At 29.6% G+C, this 26,822-nt stretch overlaps 1 protein-coding gene and 1 long non-coding RNA gene across 5 annotated transcripts in view; one reads left to right on the top strand and one right to left on the bottom strand.

Moving 5' to 3' along the window:
- Positions 1-1,010: 1,010 nt before the first annotated feature.
- Positions 1,011-4,529, top strand: LOC139424948 (uncharacterized). The gene is made up of 2 exons (XR_011636095.1): positions 1,011-1,326; positions 2,735-4,529. It is a non-coding gene; the product is annotated as an uncharacterized lncRNA (long non-coding RNA).
- LOC107439415 (uncharacterized) overlaps positions 3,289-26,822 on the bottom strand; it is a 246,436-nt gene continuing 222,902 nt past the window's right edge. For all 4 annotated transcript variants that reach the window (XM_071177247.1, XM_016052005.4, XM_043045221.2 and 1 more), the window contains exons 4-8: positions 24,910-25,147; positions 20,550-20,694; positions 12,348-12,539; positions 6,330-6,492; positions 3,289-4,225 (exon numbers count right to left, since the gene is read on the bottom strand). In XM_071177247.1, the coding sequence (XP_071033348.1) occupies positions 3,918-4,225; positions 6,330-6,492; positions 12,348-12,539; positions 20,550-20,694; positions 24,910-25,147 (1,046 nt within the window). In that variant the 3' untranslated portion in view covers positions 3,289-3,917. The remainder of the gene's footprint in view (positions 4,226-6,329; positions 6,493-12,347; positions 12,540-20,549; positions 20,695-24,909; positions 25,148-26,822) is intronic.

Genomic DNA, 26,822 nt, shown 5'->3' on the forward strand with positions numbered 1-26,822 from the left:
AGCTTAAGGAGTGGAGGAAATACCCTTAGATTTTTTTCAGAATTTTGTTAATTAAATCTTCAGATTATTTTTATTGGGGCAGTTACACGTCCCTAATAGATTTTAGGTCAATAAACTGAATTCTATTGAAAAATTACAATTCAGAGAATGTGTATAATGCTACAATTCCGACGAAATACGCTATTTTGTGACAAAAACGCAGACCAAAATACGAAACCAAAAACTTAAACCCCTAAGATCGATGGCTGGCCCAAGAGACCAGTAATAATTATTTTATGATGGCTTGAATGAAATTTGGATATTCTTCAGAATTTTGTAAAGAAAATCTTCAGACTATTTTTAGTGGGGCAGTTACTTGCCCGTAACAGAAGTTAATAAGGTGAACTCAAATAAAAAATTGCGATATAGAGAAAGCTACAATTCCCAATGAAATATGGTATTTCGTGACCAAAATAGGAGACAGACAATCAAAAACTTAAAACCCTTAAGATCGATGGCTGGCCCACAGGACCATGAATAATTGTTTTATAGTTCTCAGACTAAAATATCAATGGTCTCGAACTGACGAACCACCGTAAATTTCAAGCCCTGACTTCTTTATATAATTCCATAACTAAACTGTTGTTAAAAACAATGCCTGCCAGACAAATATTATGAAACAAAACACATAGGTCGATACGCTTATGCTTGATGTAAGAACATTTTTTATTTCATTTTGGAATGAATATTACTGAAATATGCTAAAACGAAAGTCACCAAACCATTGTGTTCTTCGATATTTTCGTAACTCTCTACTTAAAAATACCACCAGACGCCACCGCGACTTCAAATCATTGTTTATAAATCTGTCTTTAGATATCTGTAAACATTTATTCTAAGGGTTTCGTAAATCAAAGATTTTGTAGAGAAGAAAAAAATTTGCCCAACAGAATGATATTCTGCAATTGTAATAAAAAGCAATATTTTATTTCGTTTTCAAGCGATATAACCCACCAGGAAGAAGAAAAAAAAATTCTTAGAAATCTAAGAGAAAACATTCATTTTACAGTCAACAGTTTGCTCTTACATCTATTGCACATTTCGAAATATCGCCAAAATAGGCTGAAAATTAGATGGGCGAAGATTTAGTGCTCCTTTCAGGTCTCTGGCCTTGGCGGAATAACGTCGCTGCGGTAGCTTTTGAAGAAAATATGATTCCGTGGAAAGCTACCATTATACGGAAACCTGCATCATAATGCAGCAGAGTGGAAAAATGTCTGATTTTCCATGTTGTGGTTCTTGTTTTCGATCCTACAAATAATATTTATTGAAAATATTCAAAGAAGGGTATGATATTGTTTTCTGCATGTGTTTCGCTGACTTTCTGTGCACATTGTTTGTTTTCTTTTTCCTTAATCTATAACAATAAAAGCAGAATGTATGTCTGGCTCATTTGGATGCCGACAGTATAACAGACACTAAAAATTTATTACGAATAATAGAAATCTGGGCTAATGTGGGCAATTATTATTTATTGGAAATAATTTGCTCGATAAAGTGGAAGATCCTTAAGTTGAAAAGACTTTTTTGATCTTAATGAAATTGTTTAGACAAATATTTATAATTATGTGAAAAAATTATTACTCAAATGAATATTACGACAATTACTTATACTATAGCTCATCAAAAATGTAATTTATCACATTTGGACGTTGTTGAGCCATTGTTTGATTTGTTGATTTGATTGAATTATCAACATGTGAATTTAAATAAGTTAACATTGAGTTAAAATAAGTTATTAACATGTTATCTTATGATTCCTAAGTTCTCAAACAAAATTTGTTTAGCTAAGAAGAAAATGTAAGTAAATGATTGTGAAAATTAAAAGAATGTACCATTTGTAATAGTTCCCTACTTTATGCATATTAACTTTTTACAAAAAGAATAAATCTAATTATTCTTACTCAGGCAAACTATTTGTAGAGGCATGCAAACAGAAAACAATTATCATAAAGTAATATTTAAGATACAAAATTTTACCAGATATTGTCAAGCAACGTTGTGTGTTTATGACGTTTTTCTAAAACGTGTGCTCTTGCATAGAAGTGAAGCCTAGACTTAATTAAAAAAAAAAATAAAAAATATGATTTAATAATCAGAAAAAAAATGGCGAAAGGTTTTGGATCTGTTTGGGCCTGAAAAAATTTGTTTAAAGTCAATTTTTAGTTTTTTTTTTATACCATTTACAGTTATAAACAAGTTATTAGTAAATATTTACAATAAAAAAATTCTATGCTGTACAAAAGCATAAAATTCTTAGAAATTATGTCTATATATCATTGTTTTTCTAATTGAATTAAAAAGCAGTCAAAATGCCTTCCTTGTGGCAATATAGTGTTAAGAATCAAAGTGACAGTCATATGGCACGTCACCTGTGAACCGGTAGTTGGTCTGTATGATTGGGTATGCTGCCTCCCCCTAACCACCATTTTATTCTTTCTTTCCATGCCAAAATGTGTTAGCATATTTAATTAACATGGATAATATCAATGTATTCTCAAAGATATATCTTAATTACTAGTAGAGTTCTGTTTATCAATAGTGTAAAAATGCAGAGCAAACCAAAAATAAATAAAAAGGGAAATTTTCTTCGCCTCCTACTCTTCTCCAACATCAGTAGTAGTTGGAAGGTGTAAACCGGTTCAAAAACTTCTACTGCCGTGTTCCTGAATGTTGTTTTTCCCTTTATACACAGGGACCGCACGAAACCTTGGGGGAGACTGGTTTACATTAAGTCTATGAAAGTGAGAGTTCTTCCCCTATGTATATATTTCGACCTTGCTGCCCTATCGTGAGAGACTAAGAAAAAGATGGTCCTGAGATATTAATACAACTTGAAAAAGATAAAAATGGAAAACTGGGAATCTAAAGTCCAGAACCGTGAAGAACTGATGACTATCCAGATGCAATATGTCGTAGTAAGTTGTTATTGAAACGCATTTTTCCATTAAAAATTGTCTTATATTGTCTTATATGATCTTAAATTGTCTTATATGACCTTTAAGAGAAGAAAAATTATACATGCATATGAAAATAATTTGTTTTTAAACCAAAAATTTCGCGCTTCTTAAGAATGCTCTTAGTTTCGATTTTCCCCTAAGCTTACTCAGTGCTTGTTGAAATGAGAAAACTAAGACAATAAAAATAAATAGTAAAGCATACATTGTAAGATAGTAAAGATTACTAAAACAGCTATAATTCAATTTGCTGATAATCATAAAACTTAATTACAGGAAATAAATAAGAACATTTCAGAAAATTTCATTTTAATCAAAGTAATATTACAAACTATTTGTTAAAAATCACATATGTTATTTACATAAAAAATGATTGATGTAAAAAAAAAAATGTTGTGAATAGTTCATGAGCAAAATTATTTGTAAAAACTATTATTCGCATATCACACATCAGACATATGTCACAATTTTTGTTAAAATAATTATTCTCCTATCACACAACTTGTATTATATTATGTGTTAAAGAATTATTCCTGTTATTTGAGAGGGTAATTATTCTCGAATGCAGCATCGAGTTTATATAATTTGCTTATTAAAATAATTATTCTCAAATCAGATATTAAACCTGCATTGCAGTTCTTGTCAAAATAATTACACACCTATCAGACATCACATTCATATTGTATCATGTGATAACGCTATTAATGTCGTATGAGACTTGCATACTATTATTTACTAAAACAATTATTTTCTTATCAGTTTAATTTTACAGTTTTTGCAAATATTATTCAAAAATTTAAAACTGTTTTTTCTTTTCAGTATATTACTTTGCATTTCAGATAAAGATTCATACATAAAGTTCAGTACTTTACAAGACCTTACTCTGTTTATTATTTTCAGATGCCGCATGAGTATTATTCTTCAAACAGGGAAAGATAATTTCTCAAATTCTGCTTGCATGTATTCTTGTACTTTTTCAGTAACTTTATTCACGATGAAGTCTTCCACCAACTTTGAGATTCCAGTCAGGAGCCATTTCAATACCCAAGTCAAAGGACCAAGACCGGACAATTCGATCCAAATGGTGGATAACTCCATTATTTCGAATTCTTCTAAAACTGGCTTTGCACCCTTCTTATTCGTCTGACGGATTCGGAAGTAGAATTCTACAGTATTCACTTTACCACCTACTATGATTGATGGACCCAAGGCCATGAATTTGGCTTTTCCTGGAAAAAACAAAAATGAAAATAAATTATTAATTAGGAGAAAAAAATTTTATATAAATTTCCAAAGCTGTTTATTAAGGAATATATATAATGTGAACTTTTTCCTATATGAAGGACTTTTTGATGAAATTAACCCCCATTTACGTTACATGAAGAAAACCTCGAAAACCGTTAGCCCGATGCCAAGGGGATTCTAACTCATGATCCGTCTACCACTGAAGATATTTTACACCAGCACTGTGGTTGGTGCGAGAACAGTAAAAATCAACCAGCCACCGCTTATCTCTTAAGGGATATTCTGAAGGGGGAAAAAAACCTGTCCTTGATTCCTGGACGGTTTGAAACATTTTGCTCCTTTACCAATATCAGCCGATCTGAGCTTTCTTGAACATGTTTACAATAAATTCAGAGATATTGAAATAATTGGTCCTTTGACTTTTCAAACACACCTTGTAACTGAGGAGATTTCTTGTTTATCGAGTCTAAACTGTAGTATGTCCATATCTGGGGTAGACTATATTTGAGGGTGCCCCTTGATTCTCGCCAAGTTGTGATCGTGGTTGATCGCCAAGCTGGGCGATGTTGAAACCCAATCGTGATTCTGATTGGTTTAGATTTTAGCGTTATTTTTAAATGTTCAACGGTATATGTAATTTCAGAGGTTCGTTAGTTCTACGTTGGATACCGACTGCTAAGGTTACTTTTGCTACTGGTCTTAAAAATGACTACAGTAAATAAGATAAATCTTAAGTTTCTGTACGATTTAAATAACAACGGGAAAAAAAACAGTGATTGACTTGCTTACTCCATTAATTTTTGTTTCGATTCAAAATGCATTTTATTGGGTTTATTAATTTTGCTTATATTGGGTTCATTGCAATTTTATAAAGTTTTGGCCGATGTTTTGTTGAAATTTTCCGTTGTTTTATTGAAATATTATTATGTTTTGGCCGCTATTCCTGTTACCACGGTGTTCCGCGCAAGCAGGAATGGCGCCAAACATAAGTTGCCAATTTCGCCAAGGGACACCCTCAAGTATATTTTTACCCATATCTGTACATTTATTTGTGCATTATTCACATTGTTTTCCTTTATAACACCTTGTATCATTATGGAGCGTATAACATTTTGAAAAAAATTCGCACAGCAATCTGATACGGCAATCTAATAAGACAACTTGATGCAATCTATTATAAAATTACTTAGAAAATAATCAGTGATCAGTTATCTGAGTTTAGAACTGATTATTTTAATAGTTATATAGCATTGTTTTGGGCAGTTTGATGAAAAAATTTCGAAAGAAAGAGGAAAAGTAGAATTAAAATTATATTTGTATCAGACTGCGTATACTGGTACGAGCCCGGATATTACTCATAACTGCTGTGCTTTCAAAAGCTTTTAACTTTTAAAAAAATTGTTTTCCATCGCAAAAACAAAGTCCGATGTTCCAGCTGTTGGAAAAGCCTTCAATAAAGCTAACGTTCACAAATTTATTTCCTAATTGCCTGTATAGATTTCCGAAATAAGTAGTATTATAATGAATCTATGATGGGTTATTTTATTTCACTTATGAGAAATATTAATTATTAGAATTCTATCTGAGTACTTATGTTAACCTTAAAAGAGAATAAATAATGAATTCACTTGGGCTGTAACTGTAATTCAAAACTTATTTTCATAATTTATCCCTTTATTTCATTATTTATGTTCGTTTTAAATTCACAAGAAAGTCTGTCGCGAGCTTCAAAACTTTGCATTAATTAATGTGTAATATCTTATCAATTCGATTTCGATTATTCATGAAAGACTTCGTGATTCTTAATCGATATGCATCAAACAATTTGTCGTTACATTTAATTCAACCCTGAGTTGTGGGGACAGAAAATCTTTCAATTGCGTAACTAATTTCATATTAAAATCTATTTAGATTCATGAAAGGTTTTGCTTGCATTAAGACAAGCGATTACTGTATGCATGAACTAAGAGGCTCCGTCCTCACAATTACTGTAAAATCATTTGTTTTATTTTTTAATGATTACATTTTTAAATTATGATTAAGATATTTCATGTTTTTAGTGGATAAAGCTAGAATGAAACTAAATACCTCTGTATGATACTCTGAGATTACTGAGTCCAAGATGAGCTGAAACTGATATCGTTGTCCGAGTGGTGTTTAGCTCGCATTCATCTGTCCGACGGAGTGTAGATACTCCGCTTAACCAACCGTCGTGCAGTTTTGCCTCACCCGTAAAATTGACGTACACGATCTAGAGAAGAAAAAGTTCAGGAGGCAATTTTTACGAATATAAATTAGAATCAATATGGGAAAAAATCAAATGTTATACAATTGTTTTCCAGAGAAATTAAAAAATGCAAAAACTTATTTTTTGATCAAAAATTTGAGTGATGAAACGCGGAAGAATAAAGTTAAACTCAAAATATTGGTTGTAAATTTTATGTGTTTTGTCATTTATCATCGAAGTTTTTTATTTTTTATCGCCGATTTAATATAGAATGGGTCTCTAAATGCGGCTGATAAAATAGTTCTAAAATAGAGATGCTTCAAACATACTTCGGTGAACTTTGCTTTTGGGACATAGCACAAAGTACGTGTTTAAGCAAGTGGAAAAAGCTCAAAATACGCATTTAATAAAATAGGTGTAGCTCAAAATGCGTATTTCATATAATGGCTATTGTTCAAAAGGGGTGTTTGTAGAAATAAGCATAACATTGAACCTTTTAAATATTGTTCTTTTTTTTAAAAGAATTTACCAATGAATCCAAATAAATTTTTAATGTGATGTCATCTATTTGCATGAAACATTTAAATTCTTTTTACGTTGTCTTTTTTTTTTAAAAAAGGCATAAAAAAACAATAGTTCTTTTTACAAGGCTGCCACGCGTCCTATAAATTTGCAATAGTAGCAGTAAATTTACAATGTAGGAATTTCGATTTTTAAATACCACTAAAGGGTTTAGAAACTTACGAGCAAAGCATTCTCATATAGGTGTATTTCCTTCTAGAAAAAAAACAGATGTAAAAATAAGTAAAATTGTTTAACACGTTAAAAACTTTCTTCGTGGCAAGATTTTTTTTCCCACTGAAGACACTAGAATGTTTTCAAATCCTGAAAATGTTCAGATCTTTCAAACTTCAGAAAAATAATTTGGGAAAATGAAGATTTTGAAGAAACTGACATTGATTTGCTTTTATTTTGAAAGTTTATAAGATAGTCTGAAAATTTACATTTATAATATACTCTTCCACCCCTATCCAAAATTCTGGGTTCAACATTGAAAAGAAGCATCTTTTTTTAATTTTGTCCACTTTCTTAACACGTATTTTAAGCCATGCGCATTTTCTTTAACACACATTTTGAGCCATGTTCACTTTCTTTAACACACATTTTGAGCTATGTTCATTTTCTTTAACACACATTTTGAGCCATGTTCATTTTCTTTAACACACATTTTGAGCCATGCGCATTTTCTTTAACACACATTTTGAGCCATGCGCATTTTCTTAATTGTGAACTTTGAGCTATATCCATTATCTCACATACACATTTTCTGTCCATTTTCTTAAGTAACCATTTTGAGCAATGTTCGCTTTCATACGCTTTTGGAATAATATCGCGCAAAAATATCTTGGACTAATGTCCAGTTCAAAATCATCCTTAAAAACGCATTTTGTGTTGAATGCAAAATAAAAATAAAAATCATAAGTTTTTGAAATATAGCTAACAAAACATATAGATGGATTTTGAAAAGGCATTCTACTTTGCTTCTTTTATGGTAATCTTTCACTTTTAGAGTGTTACAGATCGCACTGGGCTTTGACAGGCAGAACAATGATATTTTAAACCTTTTTGTTTCCATTCCCTGACTTTCAGTTCGAGATAATCCTTATGGCTAATATTTTATTACATTATCTTACCATTACGTTTGGGTCTTCCTCTGGGTTTCATTGATTTCAAATTTAACATTTTTTCAAACCTTCTTTTTCTCCAATTTTTAGCCTAACTAGCCCAGGTAAACTTTTTTTTAACTTTTTTTTTTATTTCTAATGAGCTGCACAATCAGACTTGCCGATGAGCAGACCTAATGCGTTCTCCAGAGGTGGTATCCACTCTTTCAGGACCACCACAATGGGTGAGATACCGTTGGTCATGTTAATTTGGACGTCTAGTTTCTTCCACACTAGATGGCAGCACCGAGACTCTATTTGGATGCTAAAGTGCACTAGGAATTTAATTTTGCCGGAAATGACAAGAGCCAATAAGGCACTCCAAGGATCTTTTACGTGCCGCATAATCATACGACATGGCCGCTGAGGATTTTCTGCATCCCGAAAATCCGGTGTCTGGACCGGGGGTCGAACCCGCAGTCTTGGGCTCAGAAGGCCGACGACAAACCAACTGCTCCATCCAGCCACGCCCAGGTAAACTAAACGTCTCTAATTTAATGAATTGAAAGAGTTTTCTTTTATTTAATTGAATGGTCAAGTTTGATATTGTATTTAATGCTTCAATTTTTGTTTCAATTTATCCTAATATGATTTTTTTAAATTTTTCTTCAAGCTATTTTAATTCATCTAAATCTAAGTATCAGTACCCTACGTTACTACAAAATATACTAGTTAGCAAAATTTTTTAACTTAACTCTTTCGTCAAGACGGACCAGATAACTAGTTTTCCTGGAAAGACCGCTGTGTACTAGACACGAGATAATTCGTCCTCTCCACAAGGTTTCTCTATATGACAGCAGTTTGTCCTGTCACTCATTTATAAACATTTTAGCGCATTGTAGTCCATGAAATTTTGTCTTTAAGGCATTTTTCACAAGATGTCACCAGCAGCACTACTTTTAGAGCCTTTGCGATATTATTTTTATTATTTTGTTATTTTAATTTTATTATTATTATTTTTATGTCTGCAAACATAAATAAGTCACTATAGTGAGTATTGTTATTGATTGCAATCGATTATTATTTTTTAGAATAAAATAAATGAGGTTTAAAGGAATTTCAGTTTTGTTTCAATTTTAGCTCTGCGGGGAAACTCTTAGAGCAAAGAGTAGGATGAAGTGTAAAGCAGTGAAAGTGTAAAGTGTAAAGGACCACAATGAAAGTGTAAAGGAAAAGATCTTCAGACTGAGAAAAGCTCACTTATTATGAAAATAATTAATATTTTTTGAACATTGTTTAATTTTTTTTTAATTGAAAAGTAATCTGTATCACATAATGACCGAATTTTAAATTTATAGATATTAAGTTTTTTAAAAAATTCTTGGTCTTGGTGTAGTGAGAAACTTAGAGGAACTTTGGTGTAAAGTAGCTGCACCTATTTTTGGTGTTGAGACACAGTAAAATTAGGGTGAAAGCCCATGCGGGAGCCGTAGCGCGAAGTAGTAATGCATGCACCAACCTCTGTAAAAAAGAAATTCAGAATATTTTCCTTAATGAAGGAAAGTTAAAAATTTTCTTCCTTTTATAGGTATTCTGCGAATAAAATAAAATTCGTACACTCTCTAGACATGCAATTTACATTTCTTTGCCAAATATTTATGTGACTGAATAAATACTTTGTTACAAAAATATTTCTTTGGAAAGATTTTTCTGTGCCTTTATAGCGCTGTAATAAATTTCAGATTTATGTAAACATTTACGTTGAATGGCTTGAGTAAAATATTACGTTGTTAAAATCACGTATCCTTTTGTTGAAATTGCATACCGGCGGCAAGGTAAAGAGCTTCAAAATTGCATTTCATAACGCTATTGACATAAAGATTGTGTAACTATGTTTTTTTCTATCTCTTCAAAGTCGATCTTAACCAACGAACAAAAAGCAGGCTCGCACATTTCAAGGAAAATAGAATTTTTCGCTTTTATAACGCTTTTCAGAAAAGTAATAAATACTCTACAACGATGAATCGCGATGTCAACAAAGATATGATATTTTGATACATCGATCTCTTACTTTTCTTCCTGACATTTTTAGGAGGATTTTAATGGTTTTATTTAATCCAAAAATACAGAAAATGTATCAACTCTTTGCACTTTTAAAGATTTATTAGGATATAAATTAGTCAAAAAAGTCATTTTCGAAGTCATTTAGTCATTAGTCATTTTTCGAAAGTAAAATAATCGAAATTAAGCTGTTAAGAAATCGAATTATTTTAAATATGCCTGAACAATCAATAATCGTGCATAGATTAAATTTCGATGTCAGTTTAAAGGGATTTTGAATTTCTTTTAAAATTATGTGCAGTGTTTCGAATTTTGTTTTTAAATACAATATGTACCGAAATCTTCTACTTTTAAAACAATTTTGAAATTTTAAGAAATTAATACTTTTTTCAAATATGAGAAAGCATTATAATAATTCATTGTAAAATAATATTTGTAACTTGTTTTGAATTAAAAAAGAGTTCAGACTCTAACTTGTGATAAGAAAATTTTTGCCACAAGAGATAAAAAATTTTAAACCAATTTAAAATTAAAAATGCTTACTTTCTATAAGCATTTTTAAAAATGCTTATTAAAATTAAAAATACTTATTTTCTAATTTTTTATTAAAATTTTAAAATTAAATTTCCTTAAAACAAGAAATGTAAAATAATTTTTAACAAACGTAAAGTAATTTTTTGAATTTAAAAATTTGAATAAACTGAGTATAATATTGTATGTAATAATATAGTAACTGAGTATAAAAACCAAAATAACTGAGAATATAGAGCTGGCAACTACTTCGCTTTTTGCATATTATTTTATAGAGTGATAAACGATTAAATACTAAATCTTTCAAAAATTTTTAAAAGTTTAAGTTAAAAGTTTATGTAATTTAGCACACATTTTATAAGCCTTAAGGAGCTTGAACAAAGTGGAGTTGGATATAAACTTTTGAATCATTTACATGTTGTAGTATGGAAAATAACTTCACTAGCATGTTGTAGTATGGAAAATCAAATTTACAAAGCAATGAATTTACAAAGCACTAAGACAATTTTCCCAATAACCATAGATAGTTGGCAGTGCTGATAATATAAGGCTTTCATATTAACTAATTTTAGTGGGTTTTAAATAAAAGTGCCCATACGTAAATTCTCGTTCAAAAATATTCGATATTACTGTTTAAAAATCTCTAAAATTGGAATTACACATTTCTTTCTTTCTATTTCATTGGGAAAAAAATCATTAAACGAAATTATTTCAGATTATTTTGTAAGTTTTCTGAGGAATGAACGTAAAATATTTCCAGATTTCATTTAATTATATTTAAAAATATTTTGAGATATGTCATGTTAAAAATGGAAAATAAAGACACAAAAATGATCAGGGAGATGAAAATAAGGTGAAAAAATAAATCAAATCTCATCTCGTGCTCTAATTTAGATAAAATCAGAGTGTGCCATAAGGAAATGGCATCTGACATGTATCTATAGAATCTCTTTCTTAAAAAACGAAGGCAAAAAGGGGATATTCACATTGGAGATATTTAATAGATGGAAAAAAAACATAAATACGATCAAAATCTAATACAGTACAGGAAAATAGAATTGATTGCTGTAGGAAGCAGGTAGAAGTTGAAAGATTATTATTAAAAATCCCCGCAAGGTCCAACTTTCAATTAACTATTTTAAGTTTATTACATGCATATTACTCTCTGTGATTTGTCTGCTTTTGATAGCATTTTTTGTTTCTTCTTTACTTAAATTTGTACATCTTTTTTTTTAAGTTTCGCTAAGGATTCTAAAAATACATAACAGGAACATTCTTTGCAAGAAACCCTGCAAATTTTTTCATCATTTTAAAAAAATAAAAGTTTAAGTTGCTTTTAGAACTTTAAAAAAAATTAAAAGATAAAACATCTCTAAAATTTTAAATTCTTGCGTGCTGGATATATTTGCATCCTATTTAATATTTTGTTAAGCCTAAAAAGAATCATAAAATGCATAAAATATTCAATGTTCTTCTACCCATCAACAAGCTGTCACGACTTCCATACATTATGAAATGAGATGGATCACTTTTAACTTAGCAAACATTCGTGGTATGGAAGATAATTTTCCATTTATGATAACTGTGTTAAATTTGTTAGTAGATTTATTTTTAAAAAAATACCTCTTTTGAAAAAGTGGATACGTAATCTGGCAATTGCATGGGATCCAATTTGTTGTTCTTGACGTAATTGTGAACATTCTCAAGAATTTGATCGATGTATTCATCAGCTGTGGATCCTGGTATGATGGAAGTGATGGGTAGTTTCATCAAGTGTTTGTTGATCACTTTCAGTAAAGAATTGTTCAAAGCATCCTGTGAAGAAATTATGAGCATTAAATAAATAAATCAAAATTAAATTTTCGTACTAAGCATTTTAAAAATTTGACTTTTTTAAAACATATCGCAGAAAGTGTAATTTTGTATTTGATTGGGCGTGAAATTATTAAAAATATTATTGCTAGAGAGTGACATTTTTCAGTGACTTTAAAAACTAAATTATATTTTTTTACGAAACACAATTTCTCATTCTGTTTGCCTAATAAAAATTATTTCCTTTTTTAAATTATAAAATTTTAATTTCAAAATTTTGGGCCAAATAAGTTATCAAAAATTAAAAAGGCTTTATATTGATTGAAATATTCTCTAATATCTTACTTAATGAATAAAATTATTTTTCACTTTGAAAGGTTATCGAATTTTTAGCCTACTTTAAAACCCAATTTTTTGATCATTTGGTGACATCTTTTTTCAAAAAAATCTTTTGTCTTCATTAAAAACAGAAGTGGCCTTTGAAAGCTACTTCTTCTGCTGTTTTTGCAATCATTCATGGCACGTTTGATGAGTATAAATACCGGGTATATAACCCGGTAGATAGATATAGAGTAGTAGATAGATACAGAAGTAGATAGATACAGAGAATGAATCTCTATTTAAAATTAATAATGCAAGGGAACTTAAATTTTTATTTTCAACTTTAACCTACAATGGCATTCCCATATTAACAAAATATATAATGTTCAATATACAATATACCATATTGAAGCATTTTAACCAGTATAGAATTCAAAATTCGTGCAAATGTTCTAGTTGAATTAAAAATCAATTGTTACTTTATATAAAATGTTTCTATATACAAACAGATAATAACATAAATGGGTTAAAAATTCATAAAATTGCATAGAACGAAAAATAACTGAAAACTTGCAATAGTATCAAATATTAGCAGAATATACATTTTAATATACATATACAATTTAATATACAGATAAATATACGCCATAAGATATTATACAGCTAATATCCTCTTACCCAGTGAAGTATAGTTTGTCTACGATAAGAACTCTCCCCGCCACAAAGTCTGCAGCCTTCTGCTTCTATTGAAACATGAATAGCGCATTTCAGGGAGGGTAGCCTCTCTTTCATCTAGGTCTAACACAACAGACCGAAGAAAAAGATTCCCTTTTTCTCACCGACCCAAGCCAAAACTGTCCTAAAACAATGACCCCATATTCATACTTGAAATAGTTATAACTCGTTACCATAATAGCCACGGGTCCAGACGAATGGCTAAGGGAGTTCTTACTTTAGACAAACTATATAGCAACTCGACTATATCTCACATGTGTTTGATTAGACTCCTATCAGATACTCTATTAGACTCCTATCAGATACTCTATGTCATTAAAATCATTGGTTGAAATCGATCAAAATGTCATTCTGAAAATTCGAAACCAATGTAGGTCCAGTATCAAACATAGTAATTTCACTTTGTTAGTATATGATAATTCCAAGTAACTAAAAATAATCACAATGATTTAACAATTTGTTTAATTTCAAATCCATTTCGTGAGAGAAGATCCCACACAGTTAAGGATCCACCACTAGCTTTAAGAATACATTGTTCAGAATAGACTTCCTTGGGTACGACTCCAACTCAAACCCTGCCATCAGGCCCTTCCAAGCAACACGCTTACAGTCATCTACGGTACAACTAACGTGTCAACAAGCCCAGAATAAGCACTGTAATCGATGGTATAGTACAAGTAAAAGAGTTAGAGTCTGTGTTTTGCTGGCACAGCCTATCAGAAACAAATTTCGTTATGATGTCTGGAAGGACATGCCTTTTAGTCTTCTCACATAGAATTTTCTGGATATTTCACGTATTCTTGCTTCTCTGTTAACACTCAAAACTTCAAAGTTGCTGGTCTTTCAGTAAGAGTGGTTACTCATGCTGGAAAGTTCTGCATGAAAGTATATATTCATGATACGTTCTCGAAGCTATTAGTCGAGGAATGTTGAAACCTGTTGATTTCAGTCAAGTGAACATAGTTACGTTATCTAAGGTTTCATTACAAACTAGACATTTACAACAAATCCTGCATGATTTTCACTTTCCTTATGCGATCATTCATTACCTGTATATTTACATCCTGTTATTTCTAAGGTAACCAGCTTTCCGGGAAAATTGAAAAATGAAAGTTAAGTTCCTGAAGTAATATTCGTAAACTCACTGCTTCACTTTTACAATTCAATATTCTGAGAACAGAAATTCCTGGCAGAGATTCTCTAACAGAAATATTTTTTGTAAATAAATAATTTAAACGGCAGAGCAAATATTCTTTTTAAAACTTTGTGAACAATTTTTTAGTTTTCCAGGGACGCTAGTTAGCTTCGCCATTCCACGATTTATGACATTTTAATAGATAATTTCTTTTGCTTGTACCTGATTTTGCATTAAGTATTTCCTAGGAACTAAACAAAAACCTTTATTTATTTATGCATAGATTTTTTAAAGAAGAGAAAGTATTATTTGTTTGGAATTAGTGAGGTTCTTCTGCCATTTTAGGGCTTAAACTTACGCTTTTCTCCATTTCAAATCAAAAATTACGTCACCTTTTCTCCAGATGATATCAAAAAAATCATAGCTGTCTTTTCTAGCATACTCTCAAATAAGTTGTAGCTTTCTTGGATATAATTAAAGTTTTCTTTTATTGCGTTTTGTGTGACATATCTCAATACAACAAAACTTATATATCACATTTATTTTATATGTTAACACATTAAAGTTGTAAAGATAGTTTTGAATCATCCAGATATTTTAAAATAAAAACTGCATTTTATATACTATCCCCCAAACTACCGTCACTTCTAAAAATACGAAACAAATGATACAATTTCTACCCTAAAGCAGTACAACAATTATTTCTAATATCTTTAAATGTTAAGTAAACGATTTCTCTTTCTTTTACGCCACTTTCTTGGTAAAACAAAGTATTTTCTTAACAAAAGCTAAATCATCACAATTTAATTTGATTTAAAAAAAAAATTCTGAAAACAATACGCATTAAGTGTTTTCCGTAAATAGCTTATCGGATCCCAACTTTTATATCATTTTATTGGATAATATGAAGCTAATTTGAATGCATTTTCGAACGGTTAATAGAAAAAAAAACTTTTATGTGACAACTCCCCTCCTATAAATATCGATATCTTGAAAGCAAAGTGTGGTTTTGAAAGCTACCAGGAATGTTTTGTGCATCGTTAATCGATATCTTTTATTTCACCGGGTGCATAATTAACTTCGACCTCAGCTGGCGAATATTTAGTTCTACTGATAAATTCTTAAGGCGCGATGGAACAAAAGGTAGTCTGCATTTTTTTTTTTCGATTAAGAGATTGACCTCTTTGTGCAACGTAAGTCTATTAACTTTTATGTTCATCTTTTCTCATAGCTGATTATGTTACATCTATTCAGATTAAAAACTTAATTTTATATCTTTTTATTAATTTTCTTGAATTTATTTTGGAAAATTTTAAAGCCATAGTCACCTACTTATCTAGTTAAAACATTTAATGAAGCGATAAAGAAGAGTAAGCCATAGTCACCTACTATGGCTACTTATCTAGTTGAAACATTTAATGAAGCGATAAAGAAGAGTATAAAACTATAATGCACGCATTTTTTTGGAAATCCATCATATTAAGTTTTATCACATGTAGCATAATTATAATTTAAAATAAATTGACACGTGCCATTGATGTATCAAATTGGCTTATTGTATACCTTTAAATTACATAATTACGATGATAAAATTATCCCGAGATAAAAATATGATGATAAAATTACTTTAATTGAAGCGGAGACTGCACCATTATTCTTTTCTTTAAGAAACTACTTTTTCAGGCTCGATTATGAGTCTAATAAAATCAAAAAACATATACATACTGTTATATAATGCACTTATTATATATTTTTACACACCTCGTCGAAAAATGAATTATATAAATATGCATATTAGGGAACTAAAGTTAAAATTTAAGCGAAGGAAAAAAATTAACGTGACCCACAAATAAACATGATGAAAAATCTGAAAATTTTGAAAAATTCTCCATTGCAGGAGAAAACGAGGAAGAGATGAGAGGAGATTATTGAAAACATATCAAATTTTCATCAGACAATCCAACTAGCTTTTATTTCTTTTTCATCTAAATATCAATTTGCAACCCCTAATATATATGCATATTTATTTTACTTCATTTCTGACAAATACCCCGCTGCTGTTGTTTCTAATCCGAGATGTTATTATTAGGCTAAACCATCTCTATAAAATTTCAGATTTTCAAAAAGTCATTTCTGATAAATATCCTGTTGTTGCTTCGAATCCCAAATGGTATAGCTACATTATACCATCTCCATGAAACGAAAGATCTCCAAAAGGTCATTTCTGACAAATATCCTGTTGTTGCTTGGAATCCCAAATGGTATAGCTACATTATATCATCTCCATGAAACCAAAGATCTCCAAAAGGTCATTTCTGATAAATGTCCTGTTGTTGCTTCGAATCCCAAATGATAAAGCTACATTATATCATCTCCATGAAACCAAAGATCTCCAAAAGGTCATTTCTGATAAATGTCCTGTTGTTGCTTCGAATCCCAGATGGTATATCTACATTATATCATTTCCATGAATCCAAAGATCTCGAAAAGGTCATTTCTGATAAATGTCCTGTTGTTGCTTCGAATCCCAGATGGTATAGCTACATTATATCATCTCCATGAAACCAAAGATCTCCNAATCTCGTACATAAGGTCATTTCTGACAAATATCCTGTTGTTGCTTGGAATCCCAAATGGTATAGCTACATTATATCATCTCCATGAAACCAAAATCTCCAAAAGGTCATTTCTGATAAATGTCCTGTTGCTGCTTCGAATCCCAGATGGTATAGCTACATTATATCATTTCCATGAAACCAAAGATCTCCTAAATGTCATTTCTGACAAATATCCTGCTGCTGTTTATAATCTCAGATGGTATTGGTGAGTTATATTATTAACATTAAACCAAATATCACCAAAAAAGTTCAAAAATAACATATATTTCAAAAATCCTGAAAGAAAGCTGTCTTTTTCTTGGAGTATTGAGCTGGTACAGCCATTGTGGTTTATTTCCGAATAACCATGGATAAATATAAATATCCTCAATATATACGTTATTATTCATGGTGAGGATTTCGGAACACCCTGTATATTTAGTTCTAATATTTAGCTCTAAGCTTTGGGGAAGTTTTCCTTTTCCTTCGATATTCAATCGATGTAAAAATCGATGATTCTTCTTTTTTCGATAATTTAATTTGTTTTGTAAAAGGGAAATACTCAAATAGATTTTTAAAAGACTGTACAGAGAGAGAGAGAGATCTAAAATTCCCGAGAGAGTGCATCCCATTAGATAAAATACGATAGAATAAAAAAAAGGAGCTCCGGACGACAATTTGTTAGCTCAAAGGACAATAAATAAATATCGATGACATTTCGTACATATCGAAATACCCTGTAAGTTATTCTTTTATATTTTATGTTAATGACACAAAAAATGGCGTAGTTAAGAATACATTAAATACCTTTCTCGGAACAAAACAAATTTCTGTTCCTTAAGAGTTATGTTTTCTCGTGCCTTAACTATCATATTTCCCTCTTGAGTACAATTATAAATATATTAATATATGTTCTTTAACTAAACAACAAAACATTCGAAGGATTGTATAACGCATTTTTTTAAGTTAATTAATTTACTGTTTTTTTGTTACGTTAATTTTTTTTACTATTGTTCATAACTTCTTTCGCTGTACCGAATAAATTTTACTCTGAAGACTAATTTCAATAAATTATCGTGCTGTGTAAATATTTAAAAACTAAAGAGCTTCATGATAACAAATCACAGTTTGTTGTTTTTATAATTCGAGTACAGTTTATTAGACAGTTTGTTATATTTCTAAAATCTGATTTATGGATTAGTTATTGAAATTGATCATTGACATAATTTGAAACTTCCAATATGTAGATTATTTTGTAATTTGTAAACTTCAAGTTGTAATCAAATTGAAAACCTTTATATTAAATCTTAATTTTTGCGTACAAGGTGAGGCCATTTATTTTCAGGAGTTGACTAAAAAAATCTTCAAAATATTATTTGATTTACAAACACATTTAATACGTTTTGAAGTAGGCAAGAATAAGAAGTGAGTTACAATCCCGTGATGTAATTCATTTTTGTACTCTGGTAGTCAATTTTCAGAAACAACTTTTGAAATAATTGTTTGGAATGCACTGCAATTCCGACTTTTTTCTTATGACTTCTACATTCGTTAATTTGTTCAGTGCCTGCCATTCGAGAAAAAACATTCGTTAATTTCTTTTCGGATTCTGTCATCATTGTTTTTTAGTGATTTCGACATCATTAAACATTGTATTAATTAAACAATAATTTTTTTTTAATTTCTCAAGAATCACTGAGAGGACTATTTTGCAATTTTAGAAGTGCTTCTTTCATGAAACTTTTCATACTTTGAATAAAGTCTAAGCCTTTCAGGAGTTTTAGAGACCGACAATAAATTACAAAAGAACACAAGTATTTTTGTACACCCTGTGCCAAAAATTCAAGCAATAAGCTTGTAACTTGTATCAATTACTTTGGTTGTTATTTGCAATGATTGCATAAAATTTCGTAAATCTTGCTTAAATATTTATGGGATATGAACATTTTTATAAAAAATAAGTTTTTTCGTTTCATGTTTTTTTGCTAAAAATATGCAGTAAATTTAAACAAAATTTTTGGAGCAATTGGCAACAAATTACAATTTGGAGTAATAAATTACCAAACTGTTGTTTTAAAGTTATGAGTATTTATAGTAGTTTTTTTACTGCGCATGCGCGGAAAAAATTCAAAATTGTTTTTCTATAATTTTATAATGAATCATTTTTGACAACTAATGGAAAAAAATTGATTTAAATATCTTAAAAACGTAAGAAGTTTTAAATAGTATTTGTATAGCATTTGAAATTTTTGCACTTTTCAAAAGAAAGTTCTAAATGATAAGGGCCACATATTTAATTTTGTTCTTGCTGTCCAATCATTATAGGGTAGGGTAATTTGCAATATTACATAATAAAATTTGTGAGAAATCCCTGATTTTTTTAGCTTTTTTTAATAAATATGTAAACTACTTAGAAAATTGCTTGAATCTTTTTTGCATTTTTAAAATATTTAAATCAGATTCTTTTCAATAGTTGAAAAATACGATTCACTACAAAATTATGAAAAAATAATTTTAAATTTTTTCCGCGCATGTGCAGTATAAAAGAACTTTTTTAAAAACTTATATCTTTCAGATTTTTGTACAATTTTTTTTTAAAAATTTAAAACAATAATTTCGTAATTAATTTTAAATTGCGCCAAGAATTTTATTGAATATAATTAAAGTACAAAATAATACAAAAAAACATAAAACAAAAAAATTCTTTTTTTATAAAAATGTTCTTATCTGCATAAATATTTATGCTAAATTGACGAAACTTCATGCACTCATTGCAAATAATAACCAAAATCATCGATACAAGCTACAAGCTTATTGCTTGATTTTCTGGTACAGAGTTTTCAAAAATACTTTTTTTTTCTGTAATTTATTGTTGGTCTCTCAAACCTCTGAAAACTTTAAACTTTATTGCAAAGCATGTAAAATCGAATTAACTAAAAGCTTCTAAATTTTACAAAATAGAAATTAGAAATTAAAAAAATAGAAATAAAAATATCAAAAACTGAAAATGTATCTTCCATTATAGTAGGGTAGTGTATATCGCCTACCTGAAATCCGAAGTATTTTGAACAAAAGTAGCCTTTTTAAAAAACGTAAAGCCGTTCGAATATTTCCTGTTATAAAAATAAAAATTCCCACATGAAAATTAAAGCATATAAAATTAAAAAAAAACTTATATTTAAAAAAAATGTTAAACAATATTTTCATATAAAATCAACACAATACCTTTAGAAGCGGTAGAAATTTTTTAAACACATCTTTGCTGACGTCATTAAGAATTTTCAGCAAGACTTCTGTCCACTTTCCACCCCCAAGGAAGTTCTCTAAATACATCTCGACTTTTTCAAAATCAATCAATACATCAAAGTCCCTGGACGGAAAAGAAAAAAAATTCAAATACCTGAAAATAAGCCTTTAAAACACATAAATTATTATAACATATCACTATATCTTTTGTGGCTAATTCCTTAACTCTTCATATGCATAAATTGTTTTATATTTTACTGTCATGTAATGTACTCCAATCTTATCTTCAAATGCATAAATTATTTTATAATATCATTATAACTTTTTGTGATTTATCACAATCTCACAAAAAGCCCTTCAATTGCATAAATTATTCAATCATATGTCTATATCTTTTTGTGGCTTATCATAATTTAACACAATAAAACCTTCACATGCATTAATTGTTTTATCTTACAATTATATATACATGCAGCTTATTCCAATCTCGTACATAATTAACACATAACATATTACACTAAACACATAACATATAACATTAAACATTTAAATTGTTTTATCACATAGCTTTTTTTTCGGCTTATCGCAATTTTACAATAAGCCCTTCACATGTATAAACTATTTTATCATATCATTATGATTTCTGTGGCTTAATCACAATGTTTTATCTTACAGTTATATCTTTATGTAGTTTATATCAATCTCACCAGGAGCTTTTATTTATTATTTTATCAGATCACTATTTTTGTGACTTATAGCAATTTTACAATATGCCCTTCATCTGTATTAATTAATTTATTATATTTTTGTAGATTATTACAAAATTACAACAAGCCCTTCAAGCACGTAAACCATTCCAATTTAGGCAAAGAAACTAGAGAGTTTTTGAAAAATGTAATTCAAAATATGCAAATATAATTAGAGATTAAAAAAAATACGTAACATCCTATTAGTAAAAACTAAATCTCTAGGCTAAACATCTGTTGATTCTCGCAAAACGATAAGGTAAAATTTCTCTTTTTTACATTTGCATTTATGGAACATAAACGAAAAGTTTAAATTAATTCCATTATCGTAGATGTATAATCACGTCATTATTTACCTCTTTCAGCCAATATTTGCATAATGCAATTTCTCAAAATTTAATTGAGTCAATTATGGTAAGTTACTTAAAATTTAACAATAAATCACTTGGGCTTTGAAAAAGAAAATAATTTTCTAACTTATTTGAGAATAATTCTCATTGCCGAGCAATTTTTCATTTCTACTTCTTCTTGAAAATAGATGTACTTGATTTTGTTATTCCAAAATTTGTTTTTTGTTTGTTTGTTTGTTTTTTTTTTAAATTTATTCTTTTATTTTATTTCAATGAAATAAAACTTTTCTTAGATTTCCCAATTGCTGATTTAAAATACTTTTTTGAATATTTCTATCTTATGACAACACTAATGATTATAATTTACTACAATGAATATTTGAAGTACCAACGTATGCTACAACTTTTAACATTTTAAAGTTGTTTAATCTGGATATTTATATCTTTAGAATTATAAAGATCTCGACTGCATAATTTGCTATTTTATCTCAGGAGGGAAAAAAACTTAAAAACTGTATTAAGTAACTTACTGTGTCTGAACCAAATGCAAAAGCTTCATATTTAAATGCGGTTTTTGAATCTCGTTCGCCAAAGTAAAAATAATTATTTTAAAATTGTCAAATCGGTTTAATTTTTTTAAAAAAAAAATTATCGCAATTTTGTGATATCAGGTTACACATTCATCAAATTGTTTCTACCAATTTTATCTTTATAGATAAGAACATCTTTTTTATTTTGCATGACTAAACCGATCTTGTTTAGCCTGGGCAGCTACATCTTTCGTTAATTTGTTCCAATTCTTACCTTTTCAGTTTAATTTTGTCGACATGCCAATCTTCATCTATCTATCAAAAAGCTCGCTGTTTTTAAGATTACTTATCTCGATTCGATAATTAACATCACCAGCCTCCGCTAGTAATTAAACCCGAAGGACCCTAAGGACAGTAGAGCTTAGTAAAATTAGACCCCTACTTGCAAAACATGCTTCGACCACTCGGTTTCAAACGCAATTGGCCGCCGTTACAGTTTGATCGGACAGGTCTTAGATGCTACTAAAACGAAAGGTCAATGCAATCATTGCGTTCTGTAGTTAGAATGTCTTTTATACTAGTGAATTGATGTTTAATAATCATGCTGGTAGTTACGTCACATTCTGAGATATTTCTCGATAGTATTAGTATCAGTGATTAATTCTCCTTATTTGAAGGGATAATCTATACCCGTGGCAAACATGACACCTTATATTGTTTATAGTACGATATATAATGTTCCGCCTCAATATAATAGTTCACGCTAATATAATTTATAGCTGTGTTGGAAGAGCAGGTAACAAATACATATTTTTATTGATAAGAATAGTCTTAATTATGACTAACTTAATCATAAAGAACATAATACTTTAAATTAATATTATGGAAAATATTATAATTTCCCGTAACAGGTCACTCAACCTCTATAAAACAAAAACTCAGTCTGAAAAACTATTAACTTCAAAAAAGTCGTCTCGTCTGTTTCCTTTATTTGATATCGTTGTGCTGCTATTTTATTAATGCTTATATTAACCTGATTTTAAGACTTTTACAACTCTTTATTTATGATTCTTGGTGTTGAAGTTGATCAAGTTGATCAAGTTAATCTATTCGAAAAGTGAGCGGATATGAAAAACCTACAAGAATACTCATCCCAATAGGTAAAAAAGGCACAATTTCAGTGTCTTCATTTAAAAGCAAAGTTTAAATTTTAAACTAGAACTGGACATTCATATCTAGACCATGCGTTGGCGAATGCTTTTCCGAGTTGTCGTCAGCACGAACATTAGTCTTTCTAGCCTGTAATGGGATGCCTGCAAGTGACGTAGTGTGGGTATCTCGAATCTGATTGGATATTGAAACGAATGTGGCATTTGTTTGCGTTAGCAACTGTTCTTTCCATTCTATTTCAAGTAAGCCAAGCCCATCTAGTATCAATTCTCTTAAGCGACATTTTCTAAATTCTTTCGCAAAGACTCTTTCTTAAAAATGTCAATTCTTTCACTATACATTTACACAGAGACTTAATACAAAGACAGGCACGAAGCCATGTGGAAAAAAAAACAAACTAATTAAACATTGAAGTTGCCAGGTTCACAAAACAAAAATATATCACGGTTACAATAAAATACGCAAACAAATAATAAATCTAAGTTAAGTAAAATAAGTAGACAAAAAATAATTATATTTCAACTAATTCCATGTGCGATACGGCTCCGTATTTAATTAACTTATTGTTAATTAACATTCTAACTTATGTGGAGAAACTTAGTTCAATTTTAATGCGCCATTTCGCTGATAAAGATTAGCTGGTGCTGACGTCATTGCTCACGTGTGTGGGCATGGGAGGTCTTCTTCTTCTTAAAGTGCAGGTACCCAATTAACGAATTTCAATACATTGTTAATAATTATGATATTTAATAATATATAACTATATTTTCCAATTTTATCTTAGTTTTATTATTTTTACTCTGGTCATTGTTTTTATTTCCTAAATAAAATTTATTTACACTCAAGAAGCTGTAAAATCTGAAAATTTCAGTACATTTGTTTTACTTGTATTCAGAATTCAAATTCTAAAACCATCTACGATATCTATAAAAGATGTTTCAATAAGACTGCCGTTATTATATATTTTGAAAATCTATGTGAAAATAAAGGGAAAAAAACGCTGTACACTGTAAATTAATTTCTGGCTTCCAGTATTAAAAAACTGAATTCAATCGAAATAAATATGTTTGAATTTTTTTACAATATTTTTGAAGCGTTTCAACCTGACAAAATTTCCAGTAAAGTATAAAACTAACGAATTCTCACTTTACGTGAAATTCCCCGGTATACTAACGGGATATCTTAACGTAAATAGAATAAGATTTCATAAAATTGTACCGTGCACAAAATTTTAAAAAAAAACGAAGCAAAATAACTTTTGAACTGTTTAAGGTTAGGCTTTCGTTTCATTAAGATTGAAGTTCAGAACATTACAATCAAACTATTAGATCAGAAGTTATTAAGGTATCTCGTTTTTAGTCTTGCATTCTGTACAATATTTTTTTATTCGTTGTAAAATGTAGAAAATTAATGTCATTTTCATGAAAAATTTAACAGTTCCCTTTAAAGAAACATGATATATTAACGTTTTTTGTTTCCTTACAAAAGAGATGGTGTTTGTAAAATTTCACAAAACTACTATTGCAGAATGTAATCGATATACTTTGATAATTGAAGGTGCGTGTCCCCTTCAGACATCTCCAGAGAAGCCTTTGCTGCCAGGCTAAGGTTGTAAGATTCCACCCAAAACTCTCCATTTCCTCTGATGGGTACAATTTTGATCACCTTCCCATCGATGCTATAGTTGCCCGAGCCTTTCATCCACGGAATTCGCAGATGAAACTGTAAAGACAGGTTTTGGATGTCTGCATTCATATACTCCATGACAAAACCTGACATTCCTAGAAAAGATAAAGATACATTGGAAATAATCAGGAAAAAATGAAAACTAAGAAAATGACGAAAGTAATCCTTTGTGATATAGGGTAAACTAACCAGTGAAGGAACACTTAAGCTTCGCTTGCCTTTTAAAAAATCATATTAATTTCAAAATTCGTAATTTTAGTTAAATGACAGTGTCAGCATATTTGTTACTAATTGCAAATTATGAAGAAAAATTTTTTTAGAGAACTTACATAATATTGTTTTAAAGTTTTGGAGGTTCAAATAACAAGTAGTAAGAAGACCAAGTGAAGGAACAGCTCTTACCAGTGAAGGAACACAAAATTGCCCAGTAAAGGAACACTTAATTTCGATTATTTTTTAATGCTCTTTATGAATTTATTAGCCGTACAAATATATAAAAACAAGACTATTTATGAAATTATTACATACAAGTACTTGTAAAATGCTAACTTTTTTCTGAATCATGAACTAGAAATTAAAATGATGGTAAATACAAAATAAATTTTAAAAAATCATTCTTTCAATCATTCAATTTGACAGTCAAATCTAAATCATTGTGTCATCCGATGCTGTTTATTATCATTATTATTTTATCGCCTTTTTGTTTACTCTTTTTCCTCTTATTTCTTGAAGCTTTTTTTCTTTTTTAAATATTTTTTCTTTCTTTTTCTTCACTATATTCTCTTGTTTATTTTTTTTTAGATCTTTCAGCCTCTTGAAATTTTCGTCAATTTCTCTAAAGTTAGTGCAAAAGGTAATTTATTCGTTTTGCTTCTTATTTGACCTTTCTTTTTATCATCAATATTTGGCCAATGTAAATGGTTCTTCCAAACTTCTTCTGATTTTTCAGCAACATTTCTAGAATGCCTTTCTCGAAAATATACGGGGAAAGGTGTCGAAGTTTGAGGAAAATCCATCACTTGTTGACTTATATCTAGAGGATATTTAGAGGTACTGATTTTACTTATCATTTCTTTTTTCAACTAAGAGAGGATCAGCATGAGGACTCATTTCAAATTCGATATCCAAGATGCATTCATTATCAATACTAGCTTCAGCTCCTAAGTTTGACTTAACCCAGTGGTCTTCTTTTAATACGTACTTCTTCCATATTGACAAAAGTACAGGCTCTTGGACATTTTCGATATTGGACTCTTCAGTCAATGCTGCGTTAAAAATTTGCAACATATCTTGAGGGATTTCCCTCTCAAGCTTCTGAAGAAATTGAGTATCGTTTCTTTTTAACTCTGTTTTTTGTTGAGGAGCTTGCTTCTAAATTCTAACAGAGTAAAGTAGTTTTTATAAATTATATAACCACGTTGCTATCCTATAATGATAACTTATTAAGAGTTCTTGGTGCAAAAGCCAGCGAAAAAATTTTCTATTCAAATTTTTATGATTATATTTAATTAGTTTTCGATTTGTAAACATAGTTATATTAAGTTGCCTAACATTTGATGTAACTACACACCCCATTAATAAATATAAGTTATAATTTTTCCATAAATTAAGCTATTGAATTAACATTTTGAACTGAAATTATTTCAGGAATTATTCATTCAATTTTTAACAAAATTTCGGTTGTCCTCTATATAGCAGAATTACTTATCCTAGAGTCATGTAAAATCATATTTCACACATTACTGCTCATTCACTGGAAGTATTCCCAGT

This window comes from Parasteatoda tepidariorum, chromosome 2, assembly GCF_043381705.1.
Source record: "Parasteatoda tepidariorum isolate YZ-2023 chromosome 2, CAS_Ptep_4.0, whole genome shotgun sequence".
Lineage (NCBI taxonomy): Eukaryota > Metazoa > Arthropoda > Arachnida > Araneae > Theridiidae > Parasteatoda > Parasteatoda tepidariorum.